Source organism: Dermatophagoides farinae, chromosome 4 (assembly GCF_024713945.1).
Source record: "Dermatophagoides farinae isolate YC_2012a chromosome 4, ASM2471394v1, whole genome shotgun sequence".
NCBI lineage: Eukaryota > Metazoa > Arthropoda > Arachnida > Sarcoptiformes > Pyroglyphidae > Dermatophagoides > Dermatophagoides farinae.
The window spans coordinates 1,444,073-1,468,919 of NC_134680.1; the positions used below are offsets into that span (position 1 = coordinate 1,444,073).

The 24,847-nt window shown below is 28.1% G+C and overlaps 2 protein-coding genes across 3 annotated transcripts; one reads left to right on the forward strand and one right to left on the reverse strand.

Moving 5' to 3' along the window:
• Positions 1-413: 413 nt before the first annotated feature.
• On the reverse strand, positions 414-10,169 carry LOC124491162 (uncharacterized). 2 transcript variants are annotated; one of them, XM_075730513.1, is made up of 14 exons: positions 9,689-10,169; positions 9,355-9,568; positions 4,299-4,623; positions 4,051-4,198; positions 3,499-3,511; positions 3,111-3,158; positions 2,967-3,034; positions 2,825-2,892; positions 2,379-2,441; positions 2,230-2,281; positions 1,476-1,494; positions 1,099-1,200; positions 848-998; positions 414-772 (listed from the first exon to the last, which is right to left on the reverse strand). In XM_075730513.1, exons 3-14 carry the CDS (start codon positions 4,531-4,533, stop codon positions 669-671), a joined length of 1,071 nt encoding a protein of 356 aa, XP_075586628.1. In that variant the 5' UTR covers positions 4,534-4,623; positions 9,355-9,568; positions 9,689-10,169; the 3' UTR covers positions 414-668. The 2 variants fall into 2 exon arrangements, with proteins under 2 accessions (XP_075586628.1, XP_046909744.2); XM_047053788.2 differs by lacking the exons at positions 9,355-9,568; positions 9,689-10,169 and adding an exon at positions 5,030-5,043.
• Positions 10,170-21,716: 11,547 nt separating this feature from the next.
• LOC124490115 (uncharacterized) lies at positions 21,717-24,819 on the forward strand. Its single transcript, XM_075730748.1, has 12 exons — positions 21,717-21,858; positions 22,801-23,011; positions 23,079-23,131; positions 23,302-23,413; positions 23,542-23,567; positions 23,674-23,708; positions 23,795-23,801; positions 23,867-23,965; positions 24,045-24,079; positions 24,142-24,223; positions 24,314-24,364; positions 24,450-24,819. The coding sequence occupies exons 1-12, from the start codon at positions 21,771-21,773 to the stop codon at positions 24,746-24,748; spliced, it is 1,098 nt and encodes a 365-aa protein (XP_075586863.1). The 5' UTR covers positions 21,717-21,770; the 3' UTR covers positions 24,749-24,819.
• Positions 24,820-24,847: the final 28 nt, after the last annotated feature.

A 24,847-nucleotide genomic window follows, 5' to 3' on the forward strand; every position in this document is an offset into this window, starting at 1 on the left:
GGACCAAGAAAAAAAAGTTTGGTTTTTGATGTTTATACCAGAAATTCACCATCACCACCACCACCACCACCATCAACAACAAAAACTAAAAGAATAACTAGAACACAATGACCAAATTATTTTTTTTTTATTTGAAAATATTCTACATGATGATAGTGGTGATTCTACTATTACAATATACATCTCAAATTTTTTTCAATGATATATATTGGGCCCAATTTAAGTTATTTGGTTTTTCGCTTTCCTTTCATTTCTTTTTTTCCCCATTTCAATCGGATTATGTGCATATTGAATTGTGAAATCAACCAGAATTTACCCCATCCATCCAATTATTAATATTACAAGATAGTTTTGATTTTATGATAATTTATTAAATCAAAAAAAAAATGAATGAATGAATGAAATACAAACAGTAAGAAAGAAATTTCTCTTTTATTATTAATCAATTAATTTCAAATTCTTTGTTTTCGATTGTAATTGCAATTCATTTTGTTTTTTTGTTTTGTTTTATTAGAGTGTATAAGAGAAAGAAAGAAAAAAAAAGTTATTTTAGTATTTTTGTTTACAAATAATAGTAACAACAAAACAAGGATTGATTGATTGATTATCAATATCCAGTGATTGATTGATTGATTGATTGGTGATGAATTGAATGTGAAAAATGAAATCTAGAATATTATTGTGGCTATTTTGACTATTGTCATCGAGATGATAATGATGAATGGCAATGATTGTTGTTTTCGTTGTCGATATGATTGTCCACCATCATTGGCTATTTCCATGCCAAATGTGTTAATTTATTTTCTATTATTATAAAATTAGATTTTAATTTTAATATACTACTTACGTATTTGACTTAATGTTTCACTTAGATAATTATCAAGATATTTATCCGATGTCATCGGTATTTCTGTACGTAGAATAATCTCATTACTCATTGTATGCATACGAATAACGGTCGATGTACATTTTACACGTATAATGCCGGATTTAAAATGCTGTTTTTTGAGTAAAAAAAAAAAAATTTCCATTGATAATAATGATTATTTGAGACCATCACCCTATTCCTCATTCATTCATTCGTGAATCAATAATTACCTTGTCAAGTGCAACAAATCGTAATCGTGTACTGCTCGTTTCAAGATTATCATCATGTATGACGTGAGATGCATTACTAATATGATATTCATCATTTTTAACCTATTTTTTTTTTAATTATTGACATATATCCAAACGACAATAATGATACAATACAATACAGTAATTTAGATAGAATAATCATCATCATCATCAACGTCAGCGTCATAATAATAAAGTCATTAAATAGAATGAGGACATGATGAACAAACATAAACAAACAAACAAACAAACAAAAAATGTGAAAAACAAACAAAACAGAATGATCATCAGGTAAAATTCATTCATTCGTGACAATAAATAAACAAACAAACATTGATATAGGAAAGACAAATTACCTCTTTATTGTTGATGTGCCTATGTTGTTATTATTATTATGAAACAAGAAATTGTTCATTTAATGTGTGTTTGTTGAATCCAATCAATCCAGGATAAATTGAGTGTTGTTTTCGTTGTCGTTTCAAGTTGTTGTTGCCAATCGGAAATGAATTTTTTTTTTTTTTTTGATGAAACGAAAACCGGTATATAGTTTATAAAATGAAAATAAACAGAATGGTCAAAGTGAATGTGAATGATTAATTAGAATAGACACTTTTTTTTTGTTGTTTTTGGTAATAAAAATTATAAATCATCGATTGGGGACCTATTGAACACATCATAACCTGAGTAGAATTGCAATAATAACGATATTCATTTCAGTCAAAATAGGTGTTTCCTTTTATTGCTCATCATTGTTTGGAGTTTTTTTTTCTAGCTTTGTTTATTTTTGTTCCTCTGTCTCTCATCAATTGTTTCCTGATTCAGTCAGTCATTGTTGTTATTATTATTATTATCATCAAGTTCCTGGATCGTTTTTGTTGTTGATGATGATGATGATCCGGTAAATAATTAACTGTTATGATGTGATAATTTTCTATTATTTTTTTTTCTTCATTATTGCTTGTATGTACATTATTACAAGTGGGTTTTTTGTTTGTTATCTTCTTATTTGAATTTAGGTAAACGAAAATAAATTCAAGTGTTTTGAATTTATTATTTCTATTACAATGGACCAAATGATTCATTTAACAAAATGCAACAACCAATACTTACCATCGTAATGTCGAGAATGGTTTACTTTTGGCCGATATACAGGTTAGATTCACTGTTTTTTTTTTTTTTTTTTTTTTTTTTGATGTCAAATCATTTCAAAGATTGATAAATTTTGCTATATGAAAAAATTGGCTGCATATTCTACTTACCTTCATCGCCAACTTTATATGATGGTTGTACACCAATGATTTGTGGACCACTCAATGGCAATACTATGTGTGTGTGTGTGTGTGTTGTAAATGAAAAGAAAAAATTTCATCATTAATCAATCTCATCCACTAATAGGATTCTTTGCGTTTTTTTTTCTCGAAAATATTATTAATGATGATAAATTCACCAAAAAAAAGAATTAATAATAAGATGATTGAGAATATTCTTCTAGAATAATGTAATTCACACCTGTTTTTGTGTCTAATTTAATATGACCAAATTCTCTTACATAATTTACATGTTTATAATCATATATATTTCATTTTTCATCTTAATTAACATATATAATTAGCCTTATTATAATTAGATTGTCATCATTCTTTAAATATCAAGTTAAACTACTTTTAATTAATTAACCAAATTTCAATCCAACAAAGTTTTTTACCTGTTACTTGTAATTCTTTTTCACCTTCGGCTGTAACAAATGATGGAGCTTCGGCTGATACTTCACATCTTTAAAATATGGGCAATAATCATTAATTAATATTTTTTTTTGCAAATAGAAATGAACAATAATCATCATATACCTGTAAAGACCTGCCGTATTAATATCGATAAATTTTAGGAATACGGAATTCATTCCAGATTTGGCTAGCTATTTTTTTTCATTTCATTTTTGGAACAAGTGAAACAATTATTAATTTTAGATTCATTCATTCATTCATACTTACATCGACTCTAATTCCATTAATTGGCAAAAATTGACCTGGCGGCCAATCCTTGATGATAATGAAAACAAAAAACAAAACAAAAAAAAACAATAATTCCATGATTGATTGCCATCAATGGCCAAAAAAGAACATTCCATTTTCAATCAAGCAAAAAAAAAAATAAATGTCCATTGGTCATTCATTTCAGTGATTCATTCATTCATTCATCGTTTTTCGAATAATTTTCGTTGAATGAAAATGCGAACATGAAATATTGATGTAAACGGGAAAACAAAACAAAACAAAAAAAAAAGAAGAAGAAAAAAAATTAGACATGGTTTAACAACAGCAACAGTATACATTGAATCTTATAATTTATTCAATTTTTTTTTCTCTTTCTCATTCCTACCTTAGGCACATATCTTCATCACATGTGTGTACGTTGGAATGATGTTATTTTTTTTTATTTTATTTTTTTTTTTTTTCGTTGGTAAACATAACCATCCAGGTGAAATTCAAGTCAAGTCGAGTAGAGTAGAAAAAAATAGTATATCAAAGAAATCGACCGGCCAAAAATTCGTGGATGAAAGAATTTGATTTTCAAAGTAAGAAAAAAAAACGATAGATAGAATTTGATTGAATAATTTATCCGTTGAATGTAAACAGGGAAAAGCAAAAAAAAAAAAATTTTTTGATTCAAACATGCAAATATAGATGAAAAAGAAAGAAAGAAAAAATCAATCATCAATTATTAATTAATCTGATATATTAATTAATTTTATTCAGCCTGTCGTGGGTGTCTGTGTGTGTTGGTGTATGTAAACTGGAAAATGAAATAACCGAAACACATTCTAATAATAATATAGCAGGCATGCAAAGCCAATTTGATGGCATTAAATGGATATCGCATATCTCAATGAATTAAGATATGATTTTTTTTTTTTTTGAATTTTAAACTTACCTATAAAATTCTACATCATTTTTATACCATTTAACTGAATAAAGTTTATCCTGTTCCAATTCATAGATACAGCTTAATTCTATTGATTCGCCTGCATATGATGGTGATGGCACTTCCAACATCACTAAACGTAGGCTAATGCCAATGTCTATATAAATATTCATTCAGAGCAATAATAATTTAAATTTTTAAAATCTGGATTTTTTTAAAAAAAAAAGATTAAAGATCAAAAAAACGTTTTCACTTACCAAAATTGAATATAAAATGTATGATTAATAATTTAAATGTAATCAATTTTGAGCAAATCAAACTAAGCGTCCATAACAATGTTTTTGGTGTCGAATGGCCATTCATAATTCTGTTATGATGATGATGATGATGATGTTGTTGAGATGATATTAACAACGAATTTGTTGTTGTTGTTGTTGTTGTTGTATGTAATGAATGTTTATTCATTTTATTTATACATGGTATGAGCAACATTCTTATTTGTTTGCAAAATATTTTCTTATTCAAACAAATTTCAATGATTCAAGTATTGTTGTTCAAGTATGGTATGGTTGATTCTTCTTGCTATTGGCCAAACAGCCAAACACACACACAAGTACCAAATAAACAAAGTACAAAAAAAAATTAGCCAATTCAATTCATTTTAATTTTGTGAATTAAGTTATTGATGATGAAAATTTTTTTGTTTACCAGAAAAAGAAAAAAAAACTCTCTATACAAAAATCAAAATGAAAATTTGCAATGAAAACTCATTGAAAAACATTTAGTTGATTGAAAAACAAAAAACAAAACAAAACAAAAAAATCTCAATGGATTCATCATGTTTGATCAGAGAAAGAAAGAGAAAGAGAGAGAATAATATTTAGGCGTGTGAAATGTACGAATTTCTTTTCTTTTTTTTTGTCAAATATGATGAGAATCGGGAGAAGAATATTCTCGACAATTTTGGAAATAAAAATCATATACATACATACACACACGAATGGATTCGATATATATTAATTCCATTTACAATGATTGAATTGATTTTCATTTTCCCTCTATATATATATATTTATATTCATCTATGGAATCATTGAATTTGTTCATGATTCTGTCATAACTATTTCATGATGATTATGATGATGACTCGATTCGGCTTAATATTTTTGTTGTGTGTCTGTGTGTGTGTGTATCTTTTCTTGGATTCAATTATTCATCAACTTGATTTGAATCATTCTATTGTGGATAGTAGCCGTAGCCAACTGACTAGATCTCCAGGTAGCTCAACCTTAAAATTGTACGCACATAAATTTCATGATGATTTTTTTTTTCATCCCTCTTTCCATTCACCATTCAATCTTGTTAATCAGTTTTTTCTTTTCTTCTTTATACCATCAACTGAAAACATTACTTTTATTTGGTCGATATGAAAAAATTTTTTTTTACAAGAAAAAAAACCAGAAATAATGACCAAATTCATTGAGTCATTCATAGATGTCATTCACTTATCATATTACTCATGTTGGTATCGACAAAATGAACCAAAAAAAAAAAAAAAAAAAAAAATGCTATAAATAATAATTTGATCGGGTGGCAAAAAAAAAAAAAGAAAATGAATTTTTCTTTCCAAACACCCAAATGCCAATTATAAAAACAAAAACAAAAAAACATTTCATCTCGTTATTATTATTGTTATTAGGATTCTGAGAAAAATCTTTGAGAATCATGTTTCAAATGTATTGAAAGCAAACATAATTTATGGACTCATCCTATTTCCTTTTTTTTTTAATAAAGAGTTTCGAGTTTTTCACCAAAAAAAAAAAAAAAATAATGTTTGGTTCATTGCATATTGTTTATGAAATGATGACATGAACCAACAAATTAATAATGGGCCCAATGTTTTTTTTTTGTTCTTGTGGTTTCGCGAAATACACCTTTTGGAATCACACACACACACACACATGGACCATTCTTCATTTATTCATTTTTATTGATGAAATACTATAACCCTATATATATATGTGTTGAACAAGTTTTTTTTTCTCCACATGACAATATATCGAAACAATGATTTTGATGCTAAACACACACACACACACACACACACACAGAAAAAAATATTGCCGCTATATGTTAACATCAACAAACTTAAATCACTTAACGAAAATTGTACACACACACACACACGCATCGAATGTGTGTATCATTTAATTGGTATATCAGAAAAACTTTCCGAAAAGAAAAAAAAACAAAAAATAAATATTGTTTTCTTTGCTACTGTTTTCGTACCTTTTCGCATGTGTGTGTTTGTGTTGATACCAGATACATTCTATATATATATATATGTTATTCTGTTTTTTTTGTAGTTGTTGTTTCTGTCCATTTTTTTTTCTCACATGAAAATGAATTAATGAAGAATCATAAGCCAAAAGCTATGTGCGAAACACATGTCGTTACAATTTTTTTTTTTTTTGTTTTGCTGACATTACACAACACACAACACACACACACACGTCTTATTCTTTCGAATTAATAGAGACATTTTTCTTATTTCACACTTTTCAAGTGGACAGATTTTTTTTTAGATTAGGAAAAAAGAAACGACCGACGCAAATATTAACATGCTTAGTTAGTTAGCTATAGTTGATATACCTGAGATTTTTTTTCACAGTTTTTCTCTCATCAGCAACCAAAAAAAAAAAAGTGTTTCATTTTTTTTTCAATAACCCGAACTACACTTATATATTATGATTTTTAATGGGAAATAAATTTTTTTTCCTTCTCATCACAAAAAGTCACAAAGTTTTACACAAACATTCATTTCTTCATGGACATTTTCATTTTTTTTTTGTTGTTCGATCCTATTTCAAACCAATAACATGACACACAAGTTCTAATTCTTGTAAGATAAACGATTCTTTGTGGATCAGAATCTTAGACCTAATTAAATTATTATTAATACATCCAATGTCATTCTTTGTGTGTGTGTGTGTGTGTGTGTCGGAACGAATGAAAAAAAAACTGGACAAATTGATTCATGAAAAACAGACACCTGAATATATGGATCCAATTGGAACATTTCTATTTTCGTTTTTTTTTTTTTTTTTTGGTATGTACAATCAATGTGCTTATTAGTCATTTATAACCCTAGTAATATATTTATATAATTGTAGAATCGATCTATTAGCATCATTATTCTTGCCATTTCACTGTTTGGCTTATTTTTTTTTTGCTTTGCTTTGCTTTCTAATTAGTTTTCTCTTTCGCTACTATCATGGTTAATGTTTGTTTGTTTTTTTTCTGGTTTGATACTTTGGAAATTTTCCTGGAATTTAAAAAAAAAATAAATAAATTCCATGACACATTCTGATGGACAATTTACATACATAGATTTTTTGTTTGTTTTTTTTTTCTATTTTGAAACGAGAAAAATGAGCATGTTTGAGATGGCAATTTGAATTGACATTGTTAAAAATTGATTAAAATTGTTTTCTAAAAACTCTTGTTTGATGTGTCAATCATAATTTTTGTGGACAATAATTATTGTTTGACTTCAGGAACGAGAAAAAAACGGCAAAAAAATAAAATCGTGTTTTAATTCGAACATAAAACAAAAAAAAAAAAACAACAAAGAAGATTAGGCAAATAATGAAGCCAAGCAACAAACCGCACTGTCACGAAAATTTTTGAATTTAAATTCAATTTGAAATTTAGTGAAAAACCAAAAAAAAAAAAAATTTTTTTTGAACCGAAACAAAAAAAAATGAAAAATGCATTAGATTTGGGGTGGCCAGAATTGTTTCAATGAGCTGAACTCAAAAGCATGCACTTACACACACCACACACAAAAGGTTCAGTAAGCTAAACATCACCATATCAACTTGAATGAGTTGGGTTATTTCCAGAATCCAGAACCTTAACTTTTGAGAAAAAAAATCCATAGTATCATCTTATTTGTGATTGCCTGGTTTGTTATGATGGTAATGGTTCTTGGTTCCACCATATGCCCATTATGCAAAATAGATGCTACAAAATGCCAATAGATTCGACACTTTTTGATGGTTCAGTTTTTTTTTCGAAAAAAAAATTCTACCAAAAAAAACAAAATGAAATAAAATTATTCTCATATGTCTATGGTGATGATGATTATCATCATCATCATGATCATCAATGATGGCATTGTATCTGTATCTGACTATGCTGTACACAGACACACACACACAAACAACCACGACCACCACCACCACCACCACCGGGATCATTCTTTTGGTCGGTTATTATTATTATTATTATCTTGCCATTTTCAATTCAATTCATTCATTGAAATTCTTATTCTCTTACAGTGTTTATTGTTGTTGTTGTTTTTGTCTGTGTAGAATATTTTTTTTTGTATTCATTTTCTTTTTTTTCTGCCTAAACTTATTCTCATCGTTTGATTATATTATATTTAAAGAAGAAGAAGAAGAAGAAAACCAATTGAAAAACCAGCGGGATCAAAAAAAAGTAGTATACTACCCCACTGATGATTTTGTTTTTCTTCTGTTTTGTTGAACGATAAAATTTATTCGAATTCAGAAAAAAAGGAACAAAATTGTCCAACTTTTATTATTGATTATTACATAACATTTAATGTTACAGAATTGGTTGATTAAATTTTAATTAAAAAAAAAAAAAAAAAATTTTTTTCTTCGTTTTTTTTCCATTTGATCAATCAATCAATCAATCAATTAATGAAATAAGTAAAAATAAGAAAGAAAATTACCTGACTATTTTTTTTTATAATGAATCAATTCATTTATTCATCATTTATTATATGAATGGTCGATTTGGTTGTGTAAAACGAAAAAAAAAAAATCGATTCAGGTGAAAAAAAAATCCAATACACTTTACAGACAAAAGTCACACCAGTGAAAAAAAAACGGTAAAATGGAAAAAAAACTTTTATCTCATTCATTGAATTGAATTTTGTCAAATTCAACTTTCCATTTCTCACACACCAGCCAACCAAACGATTGAAACAAAACAAATGAGATCTCGACTTTCATTCAACCTGGTTAAGAATTGATTACTTTTTTTTCTGTTTGTTTTGTTGTTTGTGGATTTCATTATATATTTTTTTTTTTGGCCATATAGATCTAATGAAACGACTACATTTCATTTCATAATCATTTTTATATCAATTCAATCAATGTTTGTTGGTGTGTTTGCAATTTAAATTTTTTTTTTTAAATCGATCGAGTGTTTGCTCTCGTATAAGTGGGTCAACATTACTATTACTAACTTAATATTAATATAATATAATATTAATCTTACCCAAAAATGTTCATCAATCGAATTTTAGATGAAATAAGAATTTTGAAAAATAATTAAACATGATCATGATCTGATGAGATGATGATGATGATGATGATGATGATATATTAAACCGTCACATACACACAGATACACACACACACACACGTACGTGAATTCACAAAACAAAATCACTGAGATTTTTTTTTTTACAATGGATTATCTAGATGGAAATCTTCAAAAAAAAAAAAAAAAAAAATGAAAAGAAAATATTCAAATATACAGTGATGATTGATTGAAAGTTTTTTTTGTCTGAAATCAATTCAGATTTTTTTTTTCTTAATGAATTAATTACAAAAAAAATTGTGTGGTGAGATTGACAGTTTTCTTTTTTGATTCTATTCAGACTTGGTTTTTTATCGAATGATGATTATTTTATAAATGAATCGTGGTCGTCGGAAATTATCATCGTTTGTCGAGTACTACCACCACCACCATCATTATCATTTTCCGAGATCGGTATACGATATCACCCCTGGTTACATACGTTGATTCTGGAAATGTAAGAAAAAATGGGAAAATTCTTTTTTTTTTTTTTTGTTCCAGCTATTTATTCGACAAACTTCAAAATGACAATGATGATGGTGATGATGATGATGAACCACAGTAAAACCAATCCAAAAATGAAAAAATTTTACATTTTTTCCAACTAAGAATGAATCTGGTTTGAAACATTGCGCAAGTGCATTTTGTATATGAGAGAAATATTAGCTAGAAAGTTGCCGGGAGTTTTTTTTTTTTTTTTGATATTATGTCTTTCAATGTCTGGTCGGTGGGACTTTACTGGTTTCATCATAGCATAGTTGTCTATGTATGTAATGGTTTTTTATTGGGTTGTTACCATTTTTTTTTTTGGCTATGTGTATGTGGTCTGTTCTGAGTTAACTCCCAGATATAATAATATTCAAAGTCAAAGTCTTTATTGCATCTTGGATCAATCCAAATAAAAAAGACCATGTAGTATTTGTTTTGACTGACAACGATAAGATAGTTGAATAATTCTAAACAATTTATATCAATGTTTCTTTTGGTTGATTTGCGCATTCATTCTGTTTGGCGCCAATGCTAGACATTTTTGTACATTTGAAAATCAAAATTTGATTGAATGAATGAACGTGTTGGTATTTCATTTTGTTTTTTTGACAACGACAACAACAACAACAACAACAATAATAATAATAAGGAACAATCCCCGATATATTCAAAATATATATCGATGACATTCAATTTCAATTTGATTGTATTGAATTTAAATTTTTCATTCAATATTGATTCTCAATATATTAGGAAACGCCTACCAATATATAAAGTAAAGTTTTACCGTTGAATGATTCAAATCTTTTTGTTGTTGTTGTTGTTGTTGTTGCAATAAACAACTAAACTTAAAAAGATAAGCCGAATGAATGAATTCTAGCCACCGACAAACAATGAGAAAAAAAAAGTTTTTATTTTTTGCTTTATTTTTTTATTATTATTATTATGATAAAAAAATAACCAGTAGTAGTACTAATGTTTCGGGAAACTTTCTACAAAATGGTAAAAAAAAGAGAAAGATTTTTTTTTCTTCTTTTCTTTTGCCGCAAATCTGTTTTGAATTTTAATTTTTCTTTCTCTCTCTTGCTCTCTCATTTTTGATTTATATTACACACCCATTATTATTGTAAATTCAACTTTCTTATGTTTTTTCTTCTTTATTAAAATTCAATTGCTTTAAATTTGAATTTTATTTTCATTTGATTCTTGCATAATCATAATCATAATCATTCGCATTCGATCGAACACACACACATAAACACACACACACACACATAAACACAAACACATGCGAACGATAATTGAAAACATGTTCAGAGAAAAAAAAACTTTGATTGAAATTAAATTTTGATTATAATAATAATAACAACAATTTCTCAATCAAAATATAATAATAATAACAAACAATTTTGAAATGCACAGTCATCATCATCATTTCCATTTGTTTTTTTTACACGTGCAAAATTCTGAAAATCATAAAAGATCACCAGATTATAAAATCAGATTTTTTTTTCTTCGTGAAATTGAATAATAAATTCAATTCAAACTTTTTCTTTGGATGATAATAACAATGTTTATATACACACACACAAAGAATCGATTGTTCCACAAAAGAATTACAAGAAAGAAAGGAATTTCCGATTAAAAAGTAAAAAAAAAATTCAAACAAACTTAACATCAAATAATAATAATAATAATATGTGTGATTTGAATTTGCGAGTGAAAACCAAGTGAAAAAAAAGCCACAGAAAATTTTCAAATTCTTATAATTCATACATTCAGCGTTGAATGATAATGTAAATATACTAACACATACACATGATTGGTAACCGCACATGAATATCGAATCAGATTTTTTTTTTTTTTTTTTTGTCCTCCTTTAAAATTCCTATGTGAAAGCCGGATTTCGTTTTATTTTTATTATTATCCACAATTGTTTTTTTTATTTTCAACCAAAAAAAAAAAAAAAAAAAAATCCACTTCACACATCCATCATCCGCTAATAGTAAAACTTTTTTTTTTTTTGAATTCCACACACACACACACACACACAATGACAATATGTTCATTGTGTATGAGTATGTTCACTTGTTGTTCAAAGTGTATTAGGTGATTACAATGATTCTTAGATTGAATTTCAAAAAAAAAAATTTTTTTTTCTCTGAAATATTCATAACATTTTATCACGCATATCACGTCATTATAATAATCATCATCATCATCATCATCATCGGACGTGTGGATCCAGTAACCATGGTAATTCATTCATTGGATTTAGCCTTAGAGTAAAGAAATGGAAAAAAAAGTTTCAATTCAAATGAATGAATGAATGAATGAATCGATACAATGAGATTTAATTCGATTAGAGACAACAAAATTGATTATCATTGCGATATATAATTATTTTATCGGACCAATAGGATTCATATTGTTCTTGATGTGCAAATTTTATTTCCCAAATGAATTAACAGGGAATAAAAAACAACAACAACAACTGTCCACTGGTTAAAATGATGATGTTTATGACAAAAATGACCACCGGGTTATTTGTCATCATAATAGTCAATATCCGGTGATTTTTTTTGTGTGTTTGTTTTGTTTTTTTTGCGAGCTATGTAATATAATATCCTGTGAAAAAAAAATGAAAACAATATCAATTAAAGCCCAAAACAAACAAACAGAAAAAAGTTTTCACTTAAACAGGAAAATTTATTATTATCAACAAAAATTACGAAATATGATGATGATGAACATCATTGAATTTATGAACATGACATTCGATACGGAAGTTGAATCGGTTTCGATTCCACGATTAATTTCCAATGTTTAATCGAATATTCCAACATGAAAAATAAAAAGGGAAAAAATTCTTTGATAAACTTTTTTTCCAGTAACCAAAAAAAAAAAAAACAAAAATTTTTGTTGAAATAAACTAATTCACACTAACCGCGCCCAACATCATAACCATAGAGACAAACAAGCTAGCAAAAAAAAAAAAAATGAAAAATGAAAAATCCAAAAAATTGAAAAAAAAACCAAAATTCAAACAACCACCAATGTTGTTTGGATAATTTGCATAATTTAATTTGTAAAATGATGATGACAATCAATGATAATGATGATGGTGATGGTGATGGTGAGGATGGTGTGAAAAGAAATGAAAATGAAAATTATCAACCCAAACATGTGTGAATATTATGATGTCGGAATGTAAAAAAAAAATTATTAATTGTTGAAATCATCATACCGAATTCGCACCACTAGTCTAATGAACTTGTTTTTTTTCTCTCTGTTTATTTTAATGAATTTCATTGTTGAACCAAAAAAAGCTCCAGTAACTACATATCTATTGATTATTAATTTAAATCATTCAGTGTTTTCCTATTTTTTCCTGTCCTCTTGCATTTTTTCATGGATACAAAACAACAAAAACAACAACAACAACATCATTATCACCATTATTTATAATTGAAGAATGAGATTTGTTGTTGTTGTTGTTTTAGGTATCGCCATGGCTGCTCTTGTTTGTGCCATTTTTATTTTTATCGACCAATGTTTTGCAATTCAAATGGATTCAGAAAATCAATCCATCTATTTCATGGATTCTGGAGGAAAAAAAAGAGAAATCGAGAAAATGAGCTTCATTCATTCATTTGTTCATTGATTTAATTACTATTCATGTGACAAACAAACAAACAAAAGACCAATGCAAAAAAAGCATCGACATCGAATGAATCTAAAATTGACCAAAAAAAATAAAAACAAAGACCGAATTTATGTTTTCCCTTAGCAATCGACCAATTTCGCTTTATTATAATTTATTACGATGCTTTTTTTTTGTCCATGTCGATGACGATGATGATGATGATGATGATGGAAAATTGAATCGACTATGAATCGACCATATTCGATTCAATCATTCATCCATTTTATTCATTCTGTTATGCTATTTCCGGTTATCCATTCTAGGTTCCGTTTTTTTTTGGTCGTACTCTCAGTCAGTGAATTTTGGTACAATCAATTAATTGTTTCCATCATCATCTTCATTGTCGATTTGTTGTCATTGGATTCATTCAACATTTAAATTATGAATGAAATGTTCATCCACTTTTGTAGATGAACAAGAGAGAGAGAGAGAGAGAGGAAAAGTGGAGAGAGAAAAAAATCGAACCATAGTCAGCATTTTGGATCGACGACAACAACAACAACAACAAGGAGGAGAAAAGAAATCATTTCATCAATAAAATGGATTGAATCATTGTGATACAATTTCTTAATTTGATCTTCCACCCCATCATCGTTCTTTCAGACTATGAGCCTACTTTTTGAGCCTTGTGTCCCTTAAAAGTCAAAAATTAGTATATTTCTTAATGCATATTTGCTGTGCACACGCACAAACACAAACACAAACACACCCCTATTTTGTGTATTTATAATAAATGTTGATCGTTTTTTCATAAACGAAAAAATAATTAATTATTTCGCCAACGATTGATCCAAAATATATGATATAATTGGAACAACAACAACAACAACAACGACGATGACGACAATAGCATCCAAAAATCGATCCTTAAACAAAAATGATAATTCATCCACCCAGCGTCGTCCTTGTTGTTCAAATTTGAAATTGAAATAATCATCATAGAAAATCTAAATTCAATTTGGATTTGTGATTTACAATAATTTTACAAACCATTCAGGCCATTCGTATTGATTATTTAATTTTTTTCTTCACATTATTAAATCCATTGAATGGCCATCAACGTCATCATCATCATCATCATCATCGTTCATTCATTCGCCATAATCGATTATCATTTTTTATGGAAAGAAAAAACAATAGAAATAACGATGAAAATGATTACAATCCTCATTGATGATGATGATGATGATGATGGTAAAATAGGGTGACAATGTTGATGATCATTATCATTATCATGATTGTCTATATATATGTGTGTGTGTGTGTGTGTGTTTGTGAATGTGGTCATTGACATAATCCAGAATGGATGACAAACATTAATTCACTAGTGTGTGTGTGTGTGTGTGTTTTTTTTTCATCTGGCCATCATTTTTTATTCTTACGTAATAAGCTATTTGGTGCTATATTGTTTGTAAGAAAAAAAAAAATTTATTTCGTTTTGAACGAAAGATTATGATGATGATGATCATGTGGTTAATCCTCTGGAGAGTATATACTATATATATAAAAAAAAAGTTCAATCACAAGTCATATTTTCATCAGATACATCAGTCCAGTTTAGGATGTTTAAATTTTCTGATTTTCGATTCGATAACGATACGACTACAAAGATAAAACAATGACTTGTGTATGTAAGTGTGTGTGTGTGTTAGAATAAATGGATCCATCAAAAAAAAAAAAAAAAAAAAAAAATGTAGATATGTACTGTGGAAAGCCACTTATCCAACCAACCACCATCATCGTCCATTACAACCATATAGAGAGAAACCACATCATTGAAGAAGAAGAAAAAAAAACAAAAGCTTCTTAGCTGAAAAAAATGAAATGAAATGAAATGAAATTCCATAAAAATTCATATAATAACTTCACTAAAAAAAAATATGACATAAGAAAACATTTACATCCAAAATCATTAAAAAGATCAGAAGGACTGAATTTTTATTATCATTATTATTGAAATGAGTCATTGTGATTCCGTTGGAAAAATCTTTGAGTACAGGCCAAAACAAAAAAAAATGAGAATTTCAAAATCCATTTTATGGCATGAAAGCAGAAAAAAAACAAAATCCTCTATCGTCCATTTTTTCCCGTCACCCCCAATCATCCGATTATCCGGGATCAAAAAAAAAAAATTTGGAAAAATCCATTTTCAATAAAAAAGAAGAAAAAAGATTTTTGTTTTCATTCGAATTATGGTGGAACAATCGATTATAATTAATAACCTGACCGTGATAACTGTATGGTTTTTTTTTCAGTAAAATAAAATAAAAAACTCAGGGATCTATCGTACGGATATCCGAATTTTTCATTTTATTTCGATTTAATTGCCGAATATTATTATTATTATTATTGTTGTTGTTGTTGTTTAGAAGAACAATAACAAGACAAAAAAAAACCGACGTGAAAAAACGGAAAACAAAAAAAAAATTTCAACATTCATATTGTCTCTACGGAAACTCCTGGGTGAAACACTCGCAATCGAATCATTAAATGAATCCGGATACCACCAAAAAAAAATCAGGTAGCTTCACATATGCACGTAGGATTGAATTGTTTGTCGTGATTTTTTTTCTGTAATGGTGAACAGTATACTACGCGAAAGAAAACGGGAAAAAACTTGTCTCTGTTTTACTTGTGAAACTTTTTTTTTCGCTATTCGAAATTGTTCCCTATGTTTCTTTTTTTTTTTGCCATTTTTTTTATTTTGAGGCAAAAATGCACAATGAAGAAGATCATTGATCATCATTGCCATTAATAGCCATTAATTAATGTATTATTAATATACACCATATATATATACACACGTCTGATGATGATGATGATGATGATGATGATGGAAGAGAAGACCGAAAAAAAAGAATCAGGTAAATTCATCAAATATCCAAAAATCTGTTGGAGTCATGTCGTCACACACACACACACACATGTTTTTATTTTCGACAAAAATGACCAACAAACAAATAATAATTAGCCATTTTTGATGATGAATCACTACAACAACAACAACAAAAATATTGCTATCTGTGATTCATTTGAAACGATAATCTACTACTATATGGATAATTTCTTTTAATTCTGATTTTTAGAATTGACAATTCTGACAAAAATCTTTGGCATTTTTTTTCCATATATATTTACATTTGTTTGTCATGATGATAATATGATGATGATGATGACAATTTTAATGTAAAAGTTTTTTTTAAAACCACCATAACATTTATTCTCATCATCATCATCATTGTGGCATGTTTTTTTCCTACTACCATACGGTCAAATGAATGAACACATTTGGCTTGGCTTGGTTTGGTTTTTTTTTTGGATGGATTCCGATGATGATGAACAAAATTGATAAAGAATAAAATTCTGATTCACAAAAATATGTTTACCTTTCAAATCAAAAATCAATGCCTATTTTCATCATTGACTGATACAAATGTCATCAAATGTTTACTATTCAATGGAAAATCCATTAATTCTAGAATCAAAAACAAAAATGTCAACAACCACAAAGCCACTGTTTGTTTGTGTGTTGTATGTTTTTGTGGATTCATATTCAAACTGGGAGAAAATTTAATGTTGTTGTTGTTGTTGTTGTTTCAACAACCAAACACAAAACATACACACACACACACACACACACACATATTATGGATACAATGATAATTCATAAATAGAAAAATCTAAATAATAATCATCATCATCATAAAACCTAACCATAATAACAAGTATATACCAAGAAAAAAAATGTGGGGGATGGCCACAATAGTTAGTAACAAAAGTAGCCTGAATTAGAACTAAATAAAAAAAAAAAAAAAAATGTCAACCGAATGTCTATGAATTGAAAACAACATTATAGCAACAACATACAATGAATCTGTTGTTATTGTTGTTGTTGTTGTCGTTGTTGTTGTTGTTTTTGTTGTTGCTTAGGGTTCATTTGTCAAATATATTTCAGAATAAACATATTCTCTATGGCTAAAAATAAAAGATTAACCCTGGTTATATACCACTAACAACACTCTTGTGTGTATGTGTGTGTGTGTGTGTGTGGACAATGATAATCAAAATGATTTATTAATGGCATCCAGATCTACTTCAACATATAAAAACTATTCTTCTTTCTCATTTCTCATATATATAAAACATTTTCGGCTTTTTTGAGCTTTCGATTGACAATTGTCTTGTTTTAAATGTTTTTTTCCTACTGGTTATACATTTTTTGAAGAAAAAAAAAATTTTCTGCTCATTTTTTCACATCATCAAATCATTGCCTTTATTTTTTTTTTTTGATACTTGTTTTGGAGCTTAGAGATAAAAACAAAAATCATTGCTATGAACAGTGAGGTAAAGAAAAAAGGTGAAAAGAAATTATTCGAAAAAAAAGTAAAAAAAAAAAATGAAAGAATTTTTCACCATATCCAGATCGATTCTTGATCGTATAATGTGTTATGTCATTTTCTTTCTGATTTTTTTTTTCGTTTCCACAGAATAGTTCCATAGAAAAAAAAGATGTAAAATGAGCCAATACAAACGATCAACCAAAACGACAAGAAAATTATTATTATTATTATTATATATCGATACATGTGAGATTCTATAATCGATCGATCGATTTGATTTGTTTTGATTATATAAATGTAATGTAATGTATGTATGTAGTATTTATATATGGCTGAATCATGGAATGAAATGTGTCAAATACACATGGTGCTCGTCGTCGTCGTCGTCGTCGTCATCGTCATCGTCCACCACCACCACCACCACCACAAACACACACACACATACTTTCATTCATTCATTAGATTAAATTATATCATCATTCAAATGGCCAGAATTTTCTCACTTTCTCACGGATACAAAATCTCTTAATACTTATTATGACTTAACTTGTTATGACTTTTTATTTTATTTTGGTTGATTTTTTTTATGACCAGAAAAAAAAAACAACAACAACAACAACAGAATCAATTTGTTATAAATAATTGTTGTTGTTGTTGTTGTTGTTGATGTGAAGCAGTAGCTGAAAATTTTTTTTTATTTATCCAAAATACCAAAAACCTTCAGCTTTTGTTTTTATTCAGATTTCAATTGATATTCAACTATGGAGATGAATATTCAAACGATTCCTTATTATCTAATTTGAATTCTAGAAAAATAAAAACACAAAAAACTTTTTCCCATTTGATGAAAAATCTTTCGATAAAATATTTAGTCAAGTTTTTCAATGATATTGCTAAGATGATGATGATAATAATGATGTTTGTGTGTGTGTGTGTGTGTGTATAGGATCATTTATACCTAAATGATCATTTAATAAATTGAAAAAAAAATTTCAATAACACCAATATCGAATTTTGAATTTAAAAATTTTTTTTTCTCAAAGAAAAATCCGTTCATATTGAAAAGTTTTTTGTTTCCACATTGGTGTAAATATTGAAATTTTCAATAATTTCATACAGTCAATGGCCTTTAGTTTTGTATGTAGGTGGTTTGAGTTTCAGATTTTTTTTTTTTTTTTAAAGAAAAGTGCCATGATATCTTTGGCCCGGTCCATAAATGTCATTAATCATTCGTAATAAAAAAAAAAAAATTCACGTGTGTTGACATTTTTGATCCGGTTTTTTCCGTTGGTTTTCTTACATACACACACACACATACACACACACACGCACAATTATCATCATTCAGGCAAACCAAATCATTTAAAAAATGAAATTTTTTTACCACTGAAAAAAAAGATTCATTTTGTTCATTGTGTTGATCCATTAATGATTTTTCATTTCTATTTTATTGTTTTTTTTTCATTCTATGGAATATACACGCACACACACACTATTTGTATAGATTAAATAGCGCGCCATAAATCGATGAAATAATTTGATTTCGTTTTTTTTTTCTTCATGATAACTTTGAATGGCGTTTATATGGCCATCTGGCGTTTATGTGTATTATTATTACACGATTGAAAAAAACAAAATTCATTTTTTTTTTAGAAATCTGCAACAAAAGATGGCAGCAGTATTTCTGGTTTTTTTTCTAGCTACATTTCATTGGATTATTTTTATTTTTTATTTTTTTTAAAATTTAAATTTGGTTTATTATTTTGACTTTTGGGTAAAAAAGTAAATAATTTTCGAATTTCGAATTAATTTCTATTATCATTCATTATGATATTTTTTTCGAAAGAAATTTTTTTTTTTATATTCCGGATTTTTCAATTATAAATGATGATGATTGTGAAACATTGCCCGAAGTCACAATGTCAATTTGTGTCTGTGTGTGTGTCTATTGTGTGAATTAATTGAGCTAAAATTCACAATTTCATCTGGAGCAACCCATTATCTAATTGAATCATTCATTTATACATCACATACTAAAACACACACACACACACCACATAACAAAATGAAAATCAGATCACAAAATAGAATAAAACGTATAGAGAAAGATAACCTTTTTATTCTTACGAAATGTTTTCATTTCATGCCATAACAATTCAATTCTGCTGGTAGTCAGATTTTTTCATTCATTAGTAATTTTTCGTTATGATGAATTCTTCTCTGATGAACTGTGTTTTTGTGTACTGACCGAAACCAAAATCTATCATTGGAATTATGAATAAATATTTAATTTTTTTTTTCTTATCCACAAACAAACATAAATCGAGAATCCAATTGAAGCGGTGAAAAAAATGGCGTTTGATTTGTTCGAATTTTTTTTTCTTTATTTACTGCATTTTGTTTGTTCAGAATTTCTTTGATTTTATCTTCATTGAATCGATAATGAATGAATCTATATATTTTTTTTTCTTTTTTTGGATAAAATTCCTTAACACATTAATTATTGATTCTAATGGGTCTATGCTGATGATGGTGATGATGATGGTGATGATGATGGTGATAATCGATTTCCATATCCGGCAATCCAGAAAAAAAATTCAGATTCATATATTCTCAAAGTTTTTTCCTATCATCATATACCGTTGACGTTATTTATTACTTTCTTTTCTTGAAGAATGGTGAATGGAAAAAAAATCAGTAAATATCGAATCATGTCATCTTGGTTTTTCACTGACCATCATCATTCGACAAGAAAAAAAAACATTGGAACCAAAAAATAAATGACAAACAAGAGAATAGACCTCAAAGGCCATAGGAAAAAAAAAAGATTTATTGAAACTGAATCCAGGCGTATAATATGGTATGGTATGTTTTGGTTAGTTTTAGATTTGTGTTTGCTGGGACTGTTTTTTATTTTTAACCATCCATATTACTGCTGGTTCTATGTGTGTGTGTGTGTGTGTGTGTGTGTGTGTGTGTGTGTGTGTGTGTGTGTGTGTGTGTGTATTTGGAAGAAAGTGATGATCATCATCATAATAATTACATATGCGCGGCTTGTCGCCAACAATTTCAATCATCAAAAAAAAAAAAAAAAAAATTCCACCCTCTTTCTCCTCCCACCACCACCGCCACCATCATACAAACACACACACACATATAACATAACATGCATAGATCACTTGAATCGGGCATAATCATTCGAATTTTGCGCGCGTGAATCAACGTTTCGTTTTTTTTTGTTTTCGACCAAATTCTTTGAGTGCTGGTGTTTGCAATTTTTTTTTCACACTTTTTGTTTTGCCCAGCATTATCCTATCATTGCCGAAACAACAACAACAACAAAAGACAAAAATCAAACACGAACAAACAATTTTTGGACAATTTGGACAACAACAAACATCTTATATAATATATAACATTCACTATCCTGTAGAAAAATTATTATTATTATTATTATCATTATATATTGTGCCTACAACAGCAGATTCTGATTCAGAATCATTGTTATAAACGAATAAAAAAAGATCACGACATCGACGTTCATCATTATTATTATTATCCAAAAAATTGTTTCTTATCATTCGATAATCCCTGTCTGTGTCTATACCAAGAAGAAGAAAAAAAATCGAATGTTCACATTCGATTCGAATCATTGTCATTGTTTGTTTGTTTGTCACAGTTTTTTTTTCTCAATATATCGATTTGAAAATATTCATATTGTTTACATTGTATGTGTGTGTGTGTATGTGTATGTTTTGGTGTATGAAAAAAAAATTTAAAAATTTTGAAATTCAAAAATGTTCACCAATCATTCGTCATTCGGGCTCTTAATCATCATCATCATCATCATGATATCCCATCATATTTTTGCATCACTTTTGATTGGTAAGTGATTGAAGTTTTATGGGAAATTCTTTTTTTTGTTTGTTTGAAAAAGACGAAGTTTCAAAAAAAAAACCATATCGGACAACAATGAACGAACCAAAGCAATCAATTGTAATGGATATTCGGTGATGATATTTCCAAAATGGAACAGACCAATGAATAGATAGAGATAAACGATCATTATCATCAACAACCACCGAAACCAAACTTTATATGCAAATCACAAGCCACACATACACTCACACAACCTGTGGTTTATTTTCCATCAACTGTATACATACTGAAAATTGTTTTGTTTAGTGAAAACAAAAAAAAAACGAGAGAGATACCTTTAATTAATTGTCCATAATTGGTACTGTGAACAAAAATTTTTTTTTCTTGATTGCACATGGAATAATAATAATGCCTCTCCGTGTGTGTGTATGTCCAGAATTCCACCAGAATTTTTAAACAAGAATTAAATGTACACCTTTTTTTCTACTCCTGTATCCGAAGATATATTCGAAGATAGTTTGTCATACGGTGTGTGTGTGTGTGTGTGTGTGTTTCATAATTCATTCGAACCTGTTCAACCATTGATGATGATGATGATTCAGGATTTTTCATTGTGGCATACAAGTTTAGGATTGGGACTAGAAAAAAAATATAGAATTTTACCACCCGATGATTATAATCAATTATCTTGAATCACATTTCTATTCTCTGTGATAGTTCATTGAGAAGAATAACAAAAAAAAAATTCCAAACTTGTGCATTTTTTTCCAAAACAATAATAATAATAACAGGTTTACCTGATTCAGGTAGAAGAAAAAAAAATGTAAATTTTACTTAATCGATTGGCGGCTACAACAGAATATAGCAATATCATAACTAACAATGAAAATTTCATTGATTATTTTTATTTTCAACTTTGTAATCCAAAAAAAAAAATTTTTTGTATAGATGACTCAAACGTACATGATGATAATCCAGATGATATAATCCTAAAATCTACTAGAACACGTTATAATATAATTGATTCAGACACTGTTAACAATGATCCAATCAGCAGTGTTGAATTGATATTTGATACACCAGTATTTCAACATGAAGATCTATTGCTTGAATGCCGTTATCGATTGAATGTGAATAAGAAATTATATTCCATCAAATGGTATGTGTGTCTCTTTATTTTTTTTTTTAATTTCAAACTCACACACATACAATATTCTTTCCCTTAGGTATAAAGATGATGATGAATTCTTTCAATACATGCCCAATGATCATCCCAAAGGTACTTATTCTTTATCTTAAAAATGATTGTCATCGTTGTTTGAATTTGTAAATAATTCAATTCTCACTCACTCTCTCTCTTATTCTTTTGTTTTATTTTCTAATTCTAATTCCATACCATTCCTGACACATGATGATGATGATGATGAACTTGTGTGAATATTGAAAAAGTTCAACATTATAATAATAAAATCATAACGACTATGCCCGAATATGAAATTGGTTATGATTCATTTTGGCTATTATTACGTAATGTTAATTCAGAATTTCAGGGCATCTATTCGTAAGTATAATTTTGTTTTTTACAAACTATTTCTTTTTCATTTGCTTGATTTGATGATGATGATGACATTGACTTTTGAATAATTGATTTTCATTTTCTTTCATCAAAATATAAAAAAAACCATCAAGATGTGAATTGTCGACCGATGCTCCAGGTTTGTAGTGATAAACATTGTACCAAAAAAAAAAAAAAAAAAAAAAATTGCATGCATTCTGTCATTTGACAACATGATTTATATCTTTTTTTTCCTTTTTGAATAGAATTTATGACACTTAAAGATTATAAACCACTCGAGGTCAGTGTCTCTTGGTGGTCATTCATAGATTTTTTTTTAATTATTTATTCTCATTTTTTTTACTACTAAAATAAAATTCTGCTTAGGTTTATGGTAAGATTGTTTATTTTGTATTTCTAAGCTAAATTTATTTCAATGTTCTTGCCATGGTCATATAGTATTGCCCAATAAAAGTCCACGTATCAGTGGTAATAAACTGAATTTTTTGCTCAAATCACGTATCGATCTGAATTGTACATCACCAAAAAGTAGACCAGGTGATTCATTTTTTATTCATTAACTTTAAACTTAATGGTGATAATTATCATTTTTTTCTGTCATCAAAAAAAAATAAAGTTTCAATCATACAATGGTTCATCAATGATCAATTGGTTAGTATTTTGCAGTGATAACAATGTTATAATGGTGAAATGAATTTTCGTTATTTCATAAGGCTCCAAGCGATTATCTAATACATTATAATACGGTTAATCATTCGGATGGCCTACAGACACGTACCGTAAGGCTTAAATTTCATTGGTAAGTCAAATGTGTTTAATGGATAAAAATGAAAACAACTTTATAAAAAAAAAGAAATCTTACACGTTTTTTATCGCTAAATTATATAGTGAATGAAGAACATTATCAATTAGGACATATGAAATTGGAATGTGTAGGTAAGTTTTTGTTGTTGCTATTGTTGTGGTTTTGGTTGAAATTTTTTTTTTAAAAATCTGATTTTAACTTTCAAACACATAATAGCAATCTATAGAAAATTGGTCATTGGAAAGAATGGAACATTGGTTCGAATCGAATCATCAAGTGTTCATCATGGTGGATCATTGCCACCAAATAGACCAATTTGGACACGTAGACGTAATAGATTCAATGCTACATCGATGATGCCAACGCCAACAACATCTTCATCAGAGTCATCGTCATCATCATCATCATCATCACCATCGTTATATTCATGTCATATGGTTTATATGGTAACCATTTTTATCACTACAAACATTGTCATTGCCATGGTCACGATGGTAGACATACAGAAAAATTGATCAACAACTTCGATCACCATCATCATTACCAGCATAAAAGAAATACTCAAAAAAAAAAAAATGAAAAAAACAAAGCCAAAATAAAAAAAAAATGCAACA

Excerpts from the sequence above, each read along its gene's own strand:
- LOC124490115 (XM_075730748.1), top strand. The coding sequence starts at position 21,771 with ATGTTCACCAATCATTCGTCATTCGGGCTCTTAATCATCATCATCATC. Across the intron at positions 23,132-23,301 it reads GCCCAATGATCATCCCAAAG|TTCAACATTATAATAATAAA; the intron begins GTACTTATTCTT and ends ATATTGAAAAAG. Across the intron at positions 24,365-24,449 it reads TATGAAATTGGAATGTGTAG|CAATCTATAGAAAATTGGTC; the intron begins GTAAGTTTTTGT and ends AACACATAATAG.
- LOC124491162 (XM_075730513.1), bottom strand. The coding sequence starts at position 4,533 with ATGTTGCTCATACCATGTATAAATAAAATGAATAAACATTCATTACAT. Across the intron at positions 4,199-4,298 it reads ACATTTTATATTCAATTTTG|ACATTGGCATTAGCCTACGT; the intron begins GTAAGTGAAAAC and ends ATATTTATATAG. Across the intron at positions 3,035-3,110 it reads TTAATGGAATTAGAGTCGAT|CTAGCCAAATCTGGAATGAA; the intron begins GTAAGTATGAAT and ends GAAAAAAAATAG.